The 14,710-nt window shown below is 53.7% G+C and overlaps 4 protein-coding genes across 4 annotated transcripts; 1 reads left to right on the top strand and 3 right to left on the bottom strand.

Moving 5' to 3' along the window:
- Positions 1 to 1,342: 1,342 nt before the first annotated feature.
- Positions 1,343 to 2,318, bottom strand: CORC01_09726 (TAP domain-containing protein; the record flags this gene model as incomplete). Its single annotated transcript, XM_022621355.1, has 5 exons — positions 1,343 to 1,435; positions 1,551 to 1,664; positions 1,708 to 1,889; positions 1,960 to 2,174; positions 2,248 to 2,318. The coding sequence occupies 5 exons, from the start codon at positions 2,316 to 2,318 to the stop codon at positions 1,343 to 1,345; spliced, it is 675 nt and encodes a 224-aa protein (XP_022472094.1).
- A 2,951-nt stretch (positions 2,319 to 5,269) lies between these two features.
- CORC01_09725 (uncharacterized protein) lies at positions 5,270 to 5,633 on the bottom strand (the record flags this gene model as incomplete). Its single annotated transcript, XM_022621354.1, has 2 exons — positions 5,270 to 5,350; positions 5,406 to 5,633. 2 exons carry the CDS (start codon positions 5,631 to 5,633, stop codon positions 5,270 to 5,272), a joined length of 309 nt encoding a protein of 102 aa, XP_022472093.1.
- Positions 5,634 to 9,221: 3,588 nt separating this feature from the next.
- Positions 9,222 to 9,551, top strand: CORC01_09724 (uncharacterized protein; the record flags this gene model as incomplete). The annotated part of the gene is made up of 1 exon (XM_022621353.1): positions 9,222 to 9,551. A coding segment is annotated over one exon (330 nt), but the record flags the coding sequence as incomplete, so codon positions are not given.
- Positions 9,552 to 11,816: 2,265 nt separating this feature from the next.
- On the bottom strand, positions 11,817 to 11,993 carry CORC01_09723 (uncharacterized protein; the record flags this gene model as incomplete). Its single annotated transcript, XM_022621352.1, has 1 exon — positions 11,817 to 11,993. The coding sequence occupies one exon, from the start codon at positions 11,991 to 11,993 to the stop codon at positions 11,817 to 11,819; it is 177 nt and encodes a 58-aa protein (XP_022472091.1).
- Positions 11,994 to 14,710: the final 2,717 nt, after the last annotated feature.

Genomic DNA, 14,710 nt, shown 5'->3' with positions numbered 1-14,710 from the left:
AATACCGCCAAAGGTATCACACGCGGGACCTCGATATCCGCTGGATCATCACCGCGTGGACTCCGCGTGGACTGAGATGGATGGGAATACGGGACACATGCAGTGCCTCTCCTTCTTCTACGAAAAGTATATAATCTGGAAGAGGAAGGACGAACGGCGGCTTTTGGAACCAACTCTCACTGAGGTATTCATATCATCAACGCAGCAAGAAGCCCCCGAGTCTTCAGCAGGAAAGGCAAAACCATTGAGGATAGCACCTGTCGCTTCGAGCTCTGAATCAGACATCAACAAGAAGCAGCACTTCTTCATCACATCATTCTTAAAATGTTTTGGAAGGAATTTGACTGATTGACCTTTCCATGCACCATAAGCCACGATATCTCGAAAAAAAGACTGCATGATTCACAGCATCTCCCGCGGCACCACATAAAAGAGCAGATTCCAGTCTATTTGAAGGAAAATCACTGAACCTCTCTACCCATACCAACATGCACCGACAAACAGACACATAAACAAATTGCAAGACAAACAATCAACGCTACCAGCATCAACGAATTTCAAAACAACCATATTCATCGCCTCACCACCATTCCCATCACCAGATTCCCATCACCAGAACGTCGTCGACAACACTCGCCAAGATGTGCACCACTCAATGGCGCTTGTTATATTGCAAACAGTGCAACAGGTGTTACAAGTGGCAAAAGTTCCGCACAACTCAATGCGAAGCCAAGCGCGCAGGCGACGCATGCACAGGGCCCATAGACGAGCGAGGGTCTAGGGCCCGGAGGGGCTACTGCAGAGTTTGCGGCGACTCCTCCGGTGACAACAGCCTCAGTGATTGAACGTTGGGTATTCTCGGCATTCACTTCGAGTTACACGGGAGTATGTGGAACACGAAGTAGGGTCGAGAACAATGGGCGTGATCATCGTGTGGAGGCGCCCATGGTGGACGTCCAGCGAGCTCGCGTGTAGCCCAGCATGAGACATCAGTCATCAATAGTGGATTGCTATCAGTAACTTAGTTCCGAATAAAAAAAAACTGGTCTTCAGTCATCCTTCTCCTTGCTCAGTTTCGTTGTCCTCGTTCCTTTACGTGCCCCTTCGTAGGAGATGCAAAAGCTTTTAATACTGGGAGCAGGGCGGCTTGAATTTGTGGAATCTTCGCGATGAAGCAATTATACGAGAGCTATGGGTTAATGATAGGAGTAGCGGCTTTCAAAGCTAGCTCAAACGCCAAATGAGACCACCGCCTGGATGTTTGAGAGCCTGGCCGTGGCCTTGACTTCCATAGGATTGAGGCGGTGTGGCTTCATCACTACTCGATTCCCTGCATCAAACGTTAATGAAAGATGGGCTGGTCCAATTCGCGAACTGTTCCCGCCCGAGGCGAAGTCCCGTTGGCAAAGTAGGCCGTCATCACATCCCCCCAAACCTGGACAAGCCAACATCTCCATGCTTAACCCCCGTCAGCCCGCAAGATCAACGGTGATCTCTGCATGTGTGACTTACACCATAGTTACTACACTACCCTCGAAGCCAGAACTCACATTCCGGGCGGCGGCGAGCGGCGTGACCAGATCAGCCGTGTTCCCGAGGAACAGCATAGGGTGTCTCGTCTTCACATTGAAGCCGCCGGAATACTGCTCCTTGGCGGGGATTCTCTGCTGTGCGCTGTGCGCAGAGCATCCCCATTGACATACCCACATCCCAGAGGAACCTGCTCTCGTTGAACTGGCGCTCCGTGATGGGTAGGTAGTCGTCCAGCGATCCAACCCTGGGACTCTTATCACCGCACCAAATGGCAGTCATCGCTTCAACTTCGAGGTCAGATCCGGACCCAAGTTTCTTCAAGATGTCCCAGCTTTCCGTAAAGCGGATGAGATTCCCTGGCCAGGGTGTCCAAGCCTTCATAGATCCAGTGCCACAAATGGGAGCTATAAAGGGACTCCAAGATACGGGTCTTGACCATGGAGTAGTCGATGAGGGTGTCATTGAAGGGTATGGGGTGGTCATTAAGGTCGTCGAATAGAGTATACACCATCTTTTCCGACTGAGTAGCTCTTGTGTTCTTGTTACTTCGAGCCAGGGCGCAACTCGTGGCTGTGTTGGTGACACAGGACTTGAACCTGGCACTCAACGCTTTGTCCGCGTCGGCAAACTGCCCGTAGTCACTGGTAAAAGGGTCATGTCAGCTGTCTTTGCGCGGAGGATGAATGAATATGAATAGCGTGGAGGGAGACTTACTGGCCACGGTAACATTCGTTGGGGTTTATGTTGCCGTCAAGGACCAAGCGGTTGATCATCTCGGGGAACATGGCGGCAGCCGTTTGTCCAAGTAGAGAAACATACGAACCACCTATTCCAAGCAGTCATATCCGTGATTCCTCGAAACCTACAGCCAAAAATATCTACGTAACCCAGTATCTCAATAAATCATTGTCACCAAGGTCATCCACAATCTGTATCACATGCCTCGCCACGAAAGCAGTCCCAACGAGGCTACCGATCTCCTTTTCGTTCTCATAACACTTGTCGGCGTGGAGTTCAGCCATGGCCCAGAGTCGGGCCAGAGTTGTGTCGGATGACCTTGCCCAAGAAAAGAAAAGCCCGTCAGTGGGGTGTCAAACTTTAGGGTTACTTAAGAACAAGTCCCTATTTTCTTCGTCTTCGAAGCATGAGAATGAGAGTGTGTTGCCCGTGCCGCTATATTTCGATATGCTGCAGGTAAGTTCATTTGTTGCAGCTGTGAACGCGGATTTTTGATTCCTGGACGAGGCCAGGGATCTCTACCCGTGGATCGAATGTGACGAGATCGTGGTGTCGGCTCATGGGTCGGCAGTGATACAAGGCCAGCAAAGTAAGCATCGTCTCCAGAGCCGACTGGAATATTGTCTGATACTCCTTACCCTTGCCAAACGCTGCTCGGCGCCTCTGCCATGAAGTCCCGTCCTGGTACGCCTGGCCCACCAAAATTGAACGAGATACTCCCCTTTGGAAGGCTGAAGAACAGCTGGAATCCGAAGTACTTGCATTTCCAGCGTCTGGCCGGATTCTGGCTAGGTGTAATCCAGCGGAACCGTCAGGTTCGCGCATTGGACGGGCTCGATGCTGTTGAGGTCGGGACATGATCCCCAGACAATTTGCCTTTAGCTTGGGCAGGCCTCCGCAGTTATTGCATGAGCTGATGCACTCGCTATGAGGATGCTCGAGAGCAGTGTCAACTCTAGATGCCGGGGACGAGGAACATTGCAATTATGGGATGCTCCATGTTAAGGTCTCAGGTTTTGATATAATTATGACGGCAATTAGAAAAGAATTGAACTTCGTACCCGGAGGATGACTTGTGACGAGGACGACCTGTAATTCACTTCACTAGGACATCGATGTGGGAACCTGCCCCATTTACACCGAGACATGATTAAGGTCATGAAGGTTACATCTAAGCCTAGGTACCTTAGGTAGAGGAAGCCTTGAGGCTCGCTCGAGGACATGTACCTTTGGAGTTGCGTTGCGTGACCAGGCGGGGTTGAATTCTGTTTGGCGCCGTATATGTCCCGCGACTGCTTTATAGATGGCTGCCGGTACTCCTACCATCCTCTCGGTTGTTCACCAATGATTGGCAGCGCGAAATTGACCGTTCTAGCAATTACTTTCTGATAAGATGATCTTCTATACACTCGTCGACTTGCCTCCGTACGAAGACGAAGTCCGTTGACGCCACGAAGAAAACAATCAGTATTCGAGACTAGGTTTTTTTTTGTGCCGTGGCCGATGAGCTCATGGTATAGAAATACAAAGGCGTGAGCCTGATGCCACTGCGACACCATCGCGGCCACCTTGATCACAACATCGGGTTTCCAAGGCAGGCACAGAATAGCTTTGACAAACTTAGTCATTCACCCAAAGATTGAACTCTTGCGACAACCATATGATGTGCCTTGATCACCGAAACCGAGATACGGCATTCGGCATTGCCCATTTTAGCCCTCACACCATCTCATAAAACTTTTCAATGCCGATGCCGGACACCTTGAAAAGATCGAGTACAAAAAAAAAGGGCAACAAGAGTCAGAAACACACCCACCCAGGTGCTTCCGAGTCAGGCTCTGACCCCCCCCCCAATCTGGTACTCTGGCACTCTGCCCCCCAAATCCCCGGCACCGGCCGCCGGCCGTACCCGAGACCACGGGCAGTAACCCGCGCGGTACCTAACCCGCGCAAGACCCAGCCAGGGCCTTCATCCCGCACAGAAAAATCGTGGCAGAGAATAGGCAATTAGAGGCACACTAGCGCGCATGCATGTGCGTGTATGCAACGCCGCTCTCCATACTCTCGTCTCGTTTGCCCTGGACAAGCGTAACTTGACTGCGGGCGCGGCAGCTGCAGCTCTAGTCTCGAATCTTTGATCCGGCGCTGGACCTGCAGAGGATGCCAATGACGAAAACCCGTCTGTTGGAATCTGCTAGGTATATGCCTCAACCGTTGAGTATGGGGGAGTGTTGGCCATGATGTCTGTCAAAGACTCGGATGCATCACTATGCCACAGGGGTCTTGTGCATCGCACACTTAATCACAAAGCGGGCACAACTAGGTACTTTAACTGATTTGTATTCATTCTCGTGGGCCCCATGCGCTGAGCCGAGGTGCAGTCCTCACCGCTACTCAGCTCAAAATGAAGCTCCACTGCTCGCCTTCGTTGCCTCGCAACAGTCTCATCTTGCTAACCTGTAGCCACGCCGTCCCGCAACGGGGTACAGTACGTGTATGAAGCCTCCGCTGCACCAAAGCCCCCGAGTTGACATATATCCCCTCATGCAAAATAACAAGCCAGCTCTCGACGTAAAGAGTCGCAGAGTGTCTGATGATGATGCCCCATAACCATCTAGATGCGAATCGTGACGCTGTCGCAGACCGTTGCGATCAATGCAAAAACAATTAAAACGAAAGGTGGTGCCGGAGAAATGCGTATTCCTGCTTTGGCTCCCGTGGTTCCCATACTGGTTGTTGTCCTCTCTTTGGACATGAAGCCGTTCTAGTGACCCAGCCGAAACATGCAACGCTGATAAAAACAAACGCCGGTGTACCCAATGCCACACAAGGGAGGGGTATTGAGGAGGTGAGGAAAGGAGGCGTGAAAGTCGATCCGAATGTCCATCCTGGAGGTGCGAAGTCGACGTGAGAGGGGTATGAAATTCAAGCGCTCGCAAAGGGTATCGCGGTGATGGCGGTCTATACCAAAAGAGATAGAAGCTGGAGATGGGCGCGCTTAGTGCTTCTTGTCGGAGCCGGCAGAGTGCTGCTTCGACGAGTGGTGGTGGTGCTTATGGGAAGAGTGGTGCTTGCGGACCTAGACAACGTTAATGGTGTCTCGTGGAGAGGCATCATAAGGCATCGTAGCTTACCCGTTGGCGACCGCGATGCTCCTCCTCGTCTGAAGAGCCGTTGCTCAGACGTCTTCTCTCCTCCTCATACCAGGTGCTCAAAGACTTGCCGCCGAACATGAGATCGTCATCCTCGATGATGGTGGCTTGGATCCAACCTTGTGAAGCAAGATCGAATTCTCTGGCGTTGGGGTCCATGGAGCTGGCGTTGGGAACGACGTAGTAATACTGGTCTTGTGTCGGTGACATTTTGTGTGGAGTTTGGTAGTGGCGGCTAGATGTGGATTCAAAGGCGGGTAGGAATGCAAGACGGGGTAGAAAAGACGGCCTCTTTATGCTTGTTTATGTGTACGTAAATGACGCGGGATGCTGGATTTCGCGTAGATGAGTTGCGTGGCTGGTGGTGTTTTGCAAAAGCCGGGATGATCGCGGCGGGAGTTATTTAAGCCTCCAAGACAGGGACCCTTGAGTAGTAGCTGGGCCGGGCGCCAGGCAAGTCTGGACTCTGGAATTCGGGATGACGGGAGAGTGTGCTCAAAATGTCGACGAAAGCGACAAAGAATCCAGGCGGGCGGGCGTTCGGATATCCAAGGGTCCAGAAAAAGGATTTACTGGAAGTGTAGGAACTGTTCGATTTCCTTTGTTCGGATGCCGGTGAGGATGGGGCAGAGCGAGACAGCACTAGACGGTGTGGGTTGGATCGAGGAGAAGGCCGATCGGGGGGCCGGCAGTGAGCAGATGGGTATGTGTGTAGGCTGATGTGAGGCGGTGGAGGAGGCTTGTTGGGAGATCGTCGAGGCTTTGGGTATACGGCCACTGCGGTAAGGCAAGGTGTGAAGTCGCGGAAGGAGATAGAAGGAGATTCGGGAGAAGGCCTTCACGATGGGCGGATGCGGGCGAAGGCTGGGTTATTATGGATTATGGGATTGTGGGCTGCAAGGCAGCAAGTGCGAGGGTGCGGCCTTTCCCCGTAATACTTTCGGTTTGGCCTCGCGTGGCGGGAAGAAGCACTGTAGGTACCGATGTTGCTGTGTGTGGGTGTCGGAAGGAAGGAGGAAGGAGAGGGAGTGACAAAAGTGACAAGGAGGAGGCAGGGGGGGGCTTCCCGGTCTGTGCGGGTGGGAAGGAAGTGGGTGACCTGGTGGAGCCCGAGTAAGGTAGGGCAACCGGGCAGGGGTGGATGGAAGGAACAGGAAAGGGCACAGGGGAAAACGGAAAACGGAGAGTGAAACGGTGAGACGGCTATGCCAATGCCGTCCGTGTCCGTATTAATGGTGATACGCACCCACACCTCACCGAAAAGCAAGGCAGAGGAAGCCTAATGTGAAAGTCCGGGGGAGCTGGACGCATGTCGGGCCAGTTTAAGCCCAGGTCAACAAACCTACGTAGTAAATAGATCAGACCGAAAGGGACTTTACAGCAGCAGCAGCCGCCGCCGCCGCCGCCGCAGCATCAATAGCAAGGTAGCAGCTGTGCTGGTAGGTACATGTAATACGTGGTCGGCTGGCTACACCTCTCAGCTGAGGACGCGTCTTCGGTGACTCTTGTCTCAAAGCTGGTTCCTTCTGCGCAGCAAGTCGGAATGGCGGAGGCAGGGGGCAGTCAATAGTCGGGGGGGCAGGCTGACTGAGTTGAGGTGCGTGAGCCTGATATTGGATTGGGTAGTAGATGCACCAGTGCCACACCCCGCTGCTGATGCCGAGACGAACGGTATTGGTGCTAATGGCGAGACCGATGTCGAGTATTGAGACTGTTGATGCGGCGTTGTTTCGGCCCAGCAGGCCGTGAAGGGTCTGGGTGAGTGAAGAACGGGAGGTGAAGGCAGAGTCAGAGTCGGGAGGGCTGGATGGGTGGTGGTGCGGGGGTTTCCGGAAGAGGAAGTGTACTTTCAAGATACCGCCGGCTCCGGTCGTGATGATTCAACTATTGCAGGATTCATTCGCTCCGTGTAAGTCGGCGACGTGGCTGCAACTCTAGCCCGGCGCAAGCCTGTTCCGCCGAAGGCTTGTGGTAAAGTCGACTGCCGACGTGTCGGTGTCCAAAACGAAGGGCTGGCTACCTTAGAAGCTTAAGGTAGACGAAGGTCTGGACTCTTGGGGTACTTGCAACCGCGTATGTGCAGCCTGCTTTTGTATGGCCTGGGCGGTCTGGAGGGTCTGGATCACGGACTACGACGATGCGATTGGGGGGGTTTTTGCAAGTCTTGACCGGTGTCTATGTGCCCGACAGCTGAACGGGATACCCGTGTAGAAGATTGGTCATGTGTGAGGATACAGAGTGACGGAGCAAGACGCAAATGCACGCAGACATTGGACAGGTGAGGCAGGCGGCATGAGAGGTGATTGTTCAAAAGACAACGCGAATACGGAGCAAGTCGCGATACTACGTATAGATCTGAGATCAGGATATCGATAAATGTCTAGGAAATCCCATCCCTCCCTGTTTTTTTTGTTGTTTCTTCTTTCTGCCGTAAGCCACAAGTTCCGTTTGAAACGTAAGAATAAAGCAGAAGACCAAGAGCAGATGAAGATGTGCTAGTGTCACGGATGATGATGGCAAAAAGGCGGAGCTGTATCCTCACGGAGACTCTACCATTGTAGTGTAGCCGCATGTCATAATCTTGTGCCACTCTTTTTATCCGTATTTAGCGGCTTCACGACCGGGCGGTATCAGAGCTGACGGGAGGCGAAATGTCAGAATGACAGCGACAACTTGACAAGGGCAACTCGACAACGACATGGCCGAGGATTGCAGCGATGATACAGCGCCCCAAACCCGGAGCCCGCGGCGAGTAATGACGGTACTGTAATGACGCGGATAATTCGCTGTAAGCACTGGGCAGAGGCGAGCTGCCCACACTGAGCAAGGGCAAGGGTGGCCGAGAACGGAAGACGTCCGCTCTTGGGGAGCCCCAGGGGCGTCCGTCCGTGGCTGAAGTACCACGACACTGCCTTGATCTGCAGAGGTACATGCCGACCCTTTCACCTCTTACACGGAGGGGAAACCTTGGGGTGCATGGCCGCCAGGGGATACGGGTGCATCGCGGGCTGCAGGTTACCTCCTCAGGCGGGAGTCAGGCATCCTGGAAGGCAGGTCGTCTCGGCCATGGCAGGCAGAAAAGGCAGAATAACCAGGCCCTTGGACGCGATCCCATCTTTTCGCCGAGGGGATTTTGAGAGACTAAATGGGGAAAAGGAAGAGGTGGCGGCGTCTCGGGCGGACAAGGCGCGAGCTGTTCGGGTCGGCCGTCTTCCGTTGAGATAACGACGAAGCGTGACGGACTCTGGATAAGGTGCCATGGAAGTCGGTTTAGGTTTTAAACACGGATACGGCGTCCAGGACTGAGGTGGATAAGATACGGACGATACGGGACGGGCTGGCGGCAAGGAAGGTGAGAAAGGCATCTCAGTGGGAGATACTTGCTGTATTCGTAAGGTACGGATACACAGCATGAATCGACGAATACGTACTTTACCCGTTGTACCTGCGCTTGCGGTCCCCTAATTTGCAAGGCTACACCACCACGACCACCTCGGTTCCACCAATGTCTCCATCCAAAAGATGGGGGGGGTTCCTTCCAAATTGACACTGACACTGACACTGACAGACACCCGCAAACCGTCCAATTGCCCACGCCGTCCTCCATCTCGCATCTCGCCCAGAGGTCAATGTCTCGAGCAGTCGAACAGGAGCCAATTTTCAACCCGCCAATGGCACACCAGTCTGCTGCATTTCTCCAGTCACTGGCTCCCGAGTCCCGCTGGTCTGAGTCGCCGAGAATAAGATCTTTTCTTCTCAACCAAACGCACGCTAGAACCTCACAGATCCTGTCCACCAGACGCCTCTACCCCTAAAGAGTATTCCCGCCCGTCGTCGCCTTTGTTGATCGTTTTCCTCATCAGTACTCCCGAGGCCCCTGTTGAGAGTCAAGACCAAAGGGCCGCTGCAGATCATGTCAAGTTCCAGACCTTGGTTCTTGTCCTTTGCCAGACACGCAGACACGGCATGCCTGGTACTTCGCACTCTACTGTACGGAGTACACCCGCAGCATCGTTAAGCCTCGAATACCTGACTCGGAAAATGATGTGCGCCAGCCAAGCATGTGTATCGCCTCTTAGATCCTATGGCGGACCTTGGCCGACATACACGTCATGTCACGACGGATGAGACGCCCGAGACTGAGTCGAAGAAATACTCAACACCACGACGACATCGGTCCGCCTACTAGGAGATTGGCATAGCCCAACATGGCAAAAACACTCTGGGGCACCTTGACTCGTTCCGCTTGCGTATTCATCCTCTCGTACTTTTGAAGCATCGGACAACCTTGGTAGGCTTCGAGACAAGTCGACGACGCTCCGTCAAAGAAACCGATACGGGGTGGATGGACGGCACAATCTTCCCCTCCATCTCTTGGCTTGGCTCCTCTGCCCGTGTGCCCCTTGGTCTGTGGCCGACATCGTTTCCTCCTCCTGGGTCTTGGCGGGCTGTGCCAAAGGACCAACCCTGCAATCAAATACGGACGCTACCCGTTCTGCCTTGAAGGCCCGTCCGGATATTACTCGATTCAATGGGACCTCGGATGATGAACCACGGTTACACAGTCCACAGCTTACTTTACAGGGCTCCCGTCAGTGTCATCCTTGAATCTGGATATCAAAGAAATAATGAACCGCCGATTGTCATCTCGCCATCTGGGGGCATCTGGGGGCATACGAGCATCCGTGTGCGACTTGCAATTTTATCGGGTTTATCGCCCACGATCAACTCATTTAATCCCCAGAATAATATCACGCCAGCCGATGGATCGCCCCATGCTCGTTGTCTGCCTCTGGTCAGATTGATTGAAGCCGGAGAACCTGACAGCGGAACCAATCTCTAAAGCCGCTATCCGTGCTCTTCCTGGACCGTTTTGGATCCTCGGCGCGCCAGCATTTCCCCCCCTCTTTCAACCCCAGATGTCCCCTCATTTCCATCAAAACAGCCATTATCAAAATAGCTGCCGCAGTATGGATAAACCCCCTAGCTAGGTAGTAGAGCACGGTCTCGTCCCATCTGCCGTTGCCAACGCCAGCGGGAAGCCGCGCGATAACAGGGGAAAAAAAAAAAAAAAAAGAAAAAAAAAAGGGATTCCTATTCGGGCAGTCGGCCAACACTTGCAATATCCACCAGTCGCACGAAGGTCTCCTGAGTCCTGCCATCTCGCCATTCCCGCCATCTGCATCTCCCCATGCATTTCAAATAAAGAAAGCCAGACCTACTCAAGTTACGGTACATAGAACCCGAGACGGATGGCGCCCTCGAAAGCGTTGTTCCGTACCTTCAGGTTCATTGTCCTAGTTTCGTACCCAACACTAAAAGATCCATGGTGCGAATTATCCCGCGCTGCTAGCCAGCCCGCGACACCGCACCCAATCGCCATGCTTTGGCCATGGAATATGGCCCAAAGTCCATCCCAGGGGCTTTGCTTTTGGAACCCCTCCATTGGGTCGTCTGTATGCCTGGCCCCAACGGAAGATGAGTCGGACTTACTTTTTGTTGTTTCTGTAGCTGAGCCCTCCTCATGGCAGACACAGCCAGGCTACGTCTCGTACCTGTCACTCGCGTGTAACCCCCTCGCAAGCCCGACAAATGGGCTGCGTTGGGGATTCGATTTAGACTTTTGGATCTCGTCTTCGCGTTGGGTGCGGGATGTGGTACGACAAAGTACCAGAGCACGCAACTGAACAGTGGCACCGCAGTCATCCTTGTGCCCTTGGCTTTTACCATCGTTTCCCGCGCGTTGGCCTCGGTGGCCTCTTGTGGCCTCGGTCGGATCCCAAAAGTGCCCAAAACCCCCTTCTTACGACTCATCACCTAAGTAGGTGTGCTCGGTGGTCTGTCAGATGCCAGATGTTGGGATGTAACCTTCGACCAACTATTCCCTCACATGTAGCCGCCGGACCGTCTACATGGCATCCCACCACGACTCGCCTATGTCCTCCTGCCCAAATCGGTCACGGGTGAACATGGCGACAATATCACGGCGTGCTCACCTGGTCTTGTCAACAGTCCGGCGAACTAAATCCTCGTGACTTTCCGGCCAGTCACCCGCTTCCCACCCCCCCATTCCGTAGCCGCATCTCCCGCCAGTGCGGAGCCCAGATCGAGGTACCGAAGACGCACGACATGGCCCTTTCTCCGTTGGTTGGGCCGCTCAAACGGGGTTGCTTGCCTGTGCCACAGTCCTTCCGTCAGTAATTCCCCGACTTTTCTACCAGCAAAAGCGCGTGTTTCCCTCCTAGATCTGGTCCAAATGGCGGCACACGTATCGACCCGTCATGTCATGTATGGAACATCGCCTGTGGCTGATGCTTACTAGATGCAATCCACAGACACATTGTGTGTCTTACTCTAGGTGCCCAGCAGCCTTTCCACGGAACGTAAGTCGGGTTACAGCGGATTTGGTGCATCAGGGTCCTTTGCGGCCGGGCGATCGCTCGGTACCCCGCGTCGAGAGAGGAGGGGCGCCGAGGCCACGGCAAGATGGAAACTCGCAGCGAGCCTGGAGAACGATAACCCGCCAGGACCACGATGGAGGGGGCGCGCTTCGGTGTGCTTCGGCGCCATTTCACCGCCTTGTGCGCGTCTGCCTGAGCAACATTCCTCAGATGCTACAGAACTAAGCACTCCGGACCGCTGACCGTCCGGCCGGCCATCTATCCACCCATCAATACCCTCCGTTGCAGAGTCCCTTGGCCTTCGGAGAATCCTGCCGTATCCGAGGAACACACTGAGTGTAGGTGTGCAGTAGTCTCGCTTTAATGTTTAGTACGGTTCGAGCACATACAGGAAATCGTCTCAAGTCACCGACTTCCACGCGACAATGAGGATACGTGTCCGTACAACTGACCGATTTGGGCATCGCCGAGCAGCACCGACTCATTCACTCACATTGCACCACCCCGTATGAAACGGCCTGAATCAGTTCTCGCGGGATCTACGTATGTCTTCGACTCAGCTCAACTCCTCGCGGTCATGGCAAAGAAGTCATGTCACCAACCGTCCTCCAAACGACGTGAAAACGCTTGTTGAGACCACAGTCACAGTGGAGTCACAAAGAGAAGAATGCTTTCCCATCCTCGGACCAATTCCGGCAACGACAATACCTCGGTGTTTCTTGGGGCCGGCTCACTGGAGTAAGGCACGACGTGTCGAGGATTGACTAGTCAATTGTACCTCGTATCCGCTGTATTGCATGGCAGCCCACAGAAAACCTAGAATTTCCAGAGAAGAACTATCATCTTCGCACATGCCGTTTACACACATGTTTACTTCATGCCTATTGTGCCAACTTTGCTTTGCTGGCTTCAAGTAACGGCAATGAATCCGCTCCTCTTTACCGCCACAAGCCGCGCCAGACGCATGGAATGCGGTCGGTGAGGCCCGCCATATGGAGATGGCCGCCGCGGGCGGGGGGGTACACGTCAAAACTGTCAAGAGAAGCAAGGGAGGGAAGATCTCGATTGCGGCTTATCGGGAGGTATTACCAGCTTCACATCTGTTCAACCAATCCTCGGTGAAGGGGCGGGGATCATGGTTTCCAAAGAAGAGGCAGCAGCTGTCACGAGGACCAGAGCCTTGCTGGAACGCCGCAAAACATATATCCAGTAGACGACACAACCGCTGCCGTGAGTAGTGATTAAATCGAGTGCCGGCCAAGGCTTCCTTTGTCCAGTTGTGGCATTCCGCATGACAAGCGCCGCGCTGGCCGATAACGCCATGTGACTGGTTCGCTCTCCGTTATGTTGGACCAGACATTCATGAAGGCTTGGATGTTTAATGCTCACTTCACCCAAAAACATTTTTGCTGCATTGTGGTTTATGCACAACACCCGCCGCCGGCGCGGCGGCGACACACTCTACCTTATTCTACTTTGCGGCCAATTCATAAAGGGACTTTGATACTTGCGGATACCGCCTTCGGGGTATTTTTCGCGTGTTGGCTGCGGTGACGGCGATCGTACATGCTTCGGGGGAAAAGCCCCCGCAAGTCGTACCAAAGATCTACATACGGCCGAGGAAACACGAAAGTGCTGGCGGCTCCGCTCACTGGTTCAGCTATTGCAGAGCGCACATCATTGACCGAGTAAGGCATAAGGTGCAGAAAGACCGATCGCGGCGGCGAAACATGTGCAAAAGAAAGACAATGCCCTTGTTTGACAAGAGCCGGGCGAAGTATTTCGTCGGTCTGCTACCGGCGGAGAAGCTCCGGATGTGAAGGGATGATGTTGCGACGAGTTGAAATGCGCGAGTCGTCGCAAGTTGACAATGGAAGTGTGGATGGTGTTCATGTCGGTCTCTTGCTGATGCGATTCGGTTGAACCACACCACATGGCTGACACTGTACCGCACCGGACCGTCCAGCTTGAAGGCTACATGTATCAACCAGACGGAACCGTGGGAAACGGAATGAGCAGATCAGCTAAACCAACGGAGACGAAGGGTCTGATTCATGGTATCACAACGCACAAAGACGGTGAGCATCACAGAGGGAGGCAGTTAACTGACAGGTTCGCCACGGAATAGATGATGGAATTCGTGTCAAGACTTCTCCATCTTCTCCATCAAGTAAGACGCAGCACGAGCCCTAGCGTCGTGGCAATGACGTCAAGGCTCGATGGAGGGGTTCTTCTTCTTATCCTTGCCGGCTGCTTGGGTTTCCTGCTCGGGAGGGACCAACCCCGCGCGCACACACGCCCACTCGCGCGCACAAAAGCTTTGTGCCGCAATTCGGCCCTTGTGGAAGGTATCTTGGGGCGGCGCCCCGGGGGGGGCAAAAAGAACCAGTGACAGCATCGTGTCCGCTTCGGAAGCGACGTTTTCAGGGGGTTGAATGTTTTGGCAGTTCTTTCATACGGGACCCTGGAAGAGCTTTGCGGCGTGGCGGCGATGGCGGAGAATGACATCAGCGAAGAAGAATATTTACCACAAAACCGTTTCGCCGGGAGAAGGACACGGCAAGGCATTTAGACAGCCGTCTATAGAATATGCTTCATGAATAGAGTACCTGAACCGTATCAGCGGAATGCAGCGGAATGCAGCGGACTGCGAGGAACCCGGAGTCCTGGGAGAGTTTTAACGGTTCTCAGGGCACCGGGGTGTAGTTTATCGCTTATTGCCTACACAAAAAAGCTAAGACGCGCCCTGCGACAAAGTTTCGTTGCATCACGTAACTAACTCCCTACGCCTGTCACTTCAGATCAAGGCCCTGTGGGGGGGAGGCTTCTTTGCCATGTGGCTGGCTCCATTGCTTGCGGAAGATTTGCGTGAGGTGGGTGACGTTC

This window comes from Colletotrichum orchidophilum (assembly GCF_001831195.1).
Source record: "Colletotrichum orchidophilum strain IMI 309357 chromosome Unknown Scaffold_90.1, whole genome shotgun sequence".
Taxonomy (NCBI): domain Eukaryota; kingdom Fungi; phylum Ascomycota; class Sordariomycetes; order Glomerellales; family Glomerellaceae; genus Colletotrichum; species Colletotrichum orchidophilum.
This window is presented reverse-complemented; position numbering and strand designations above follow the sequence as displayed.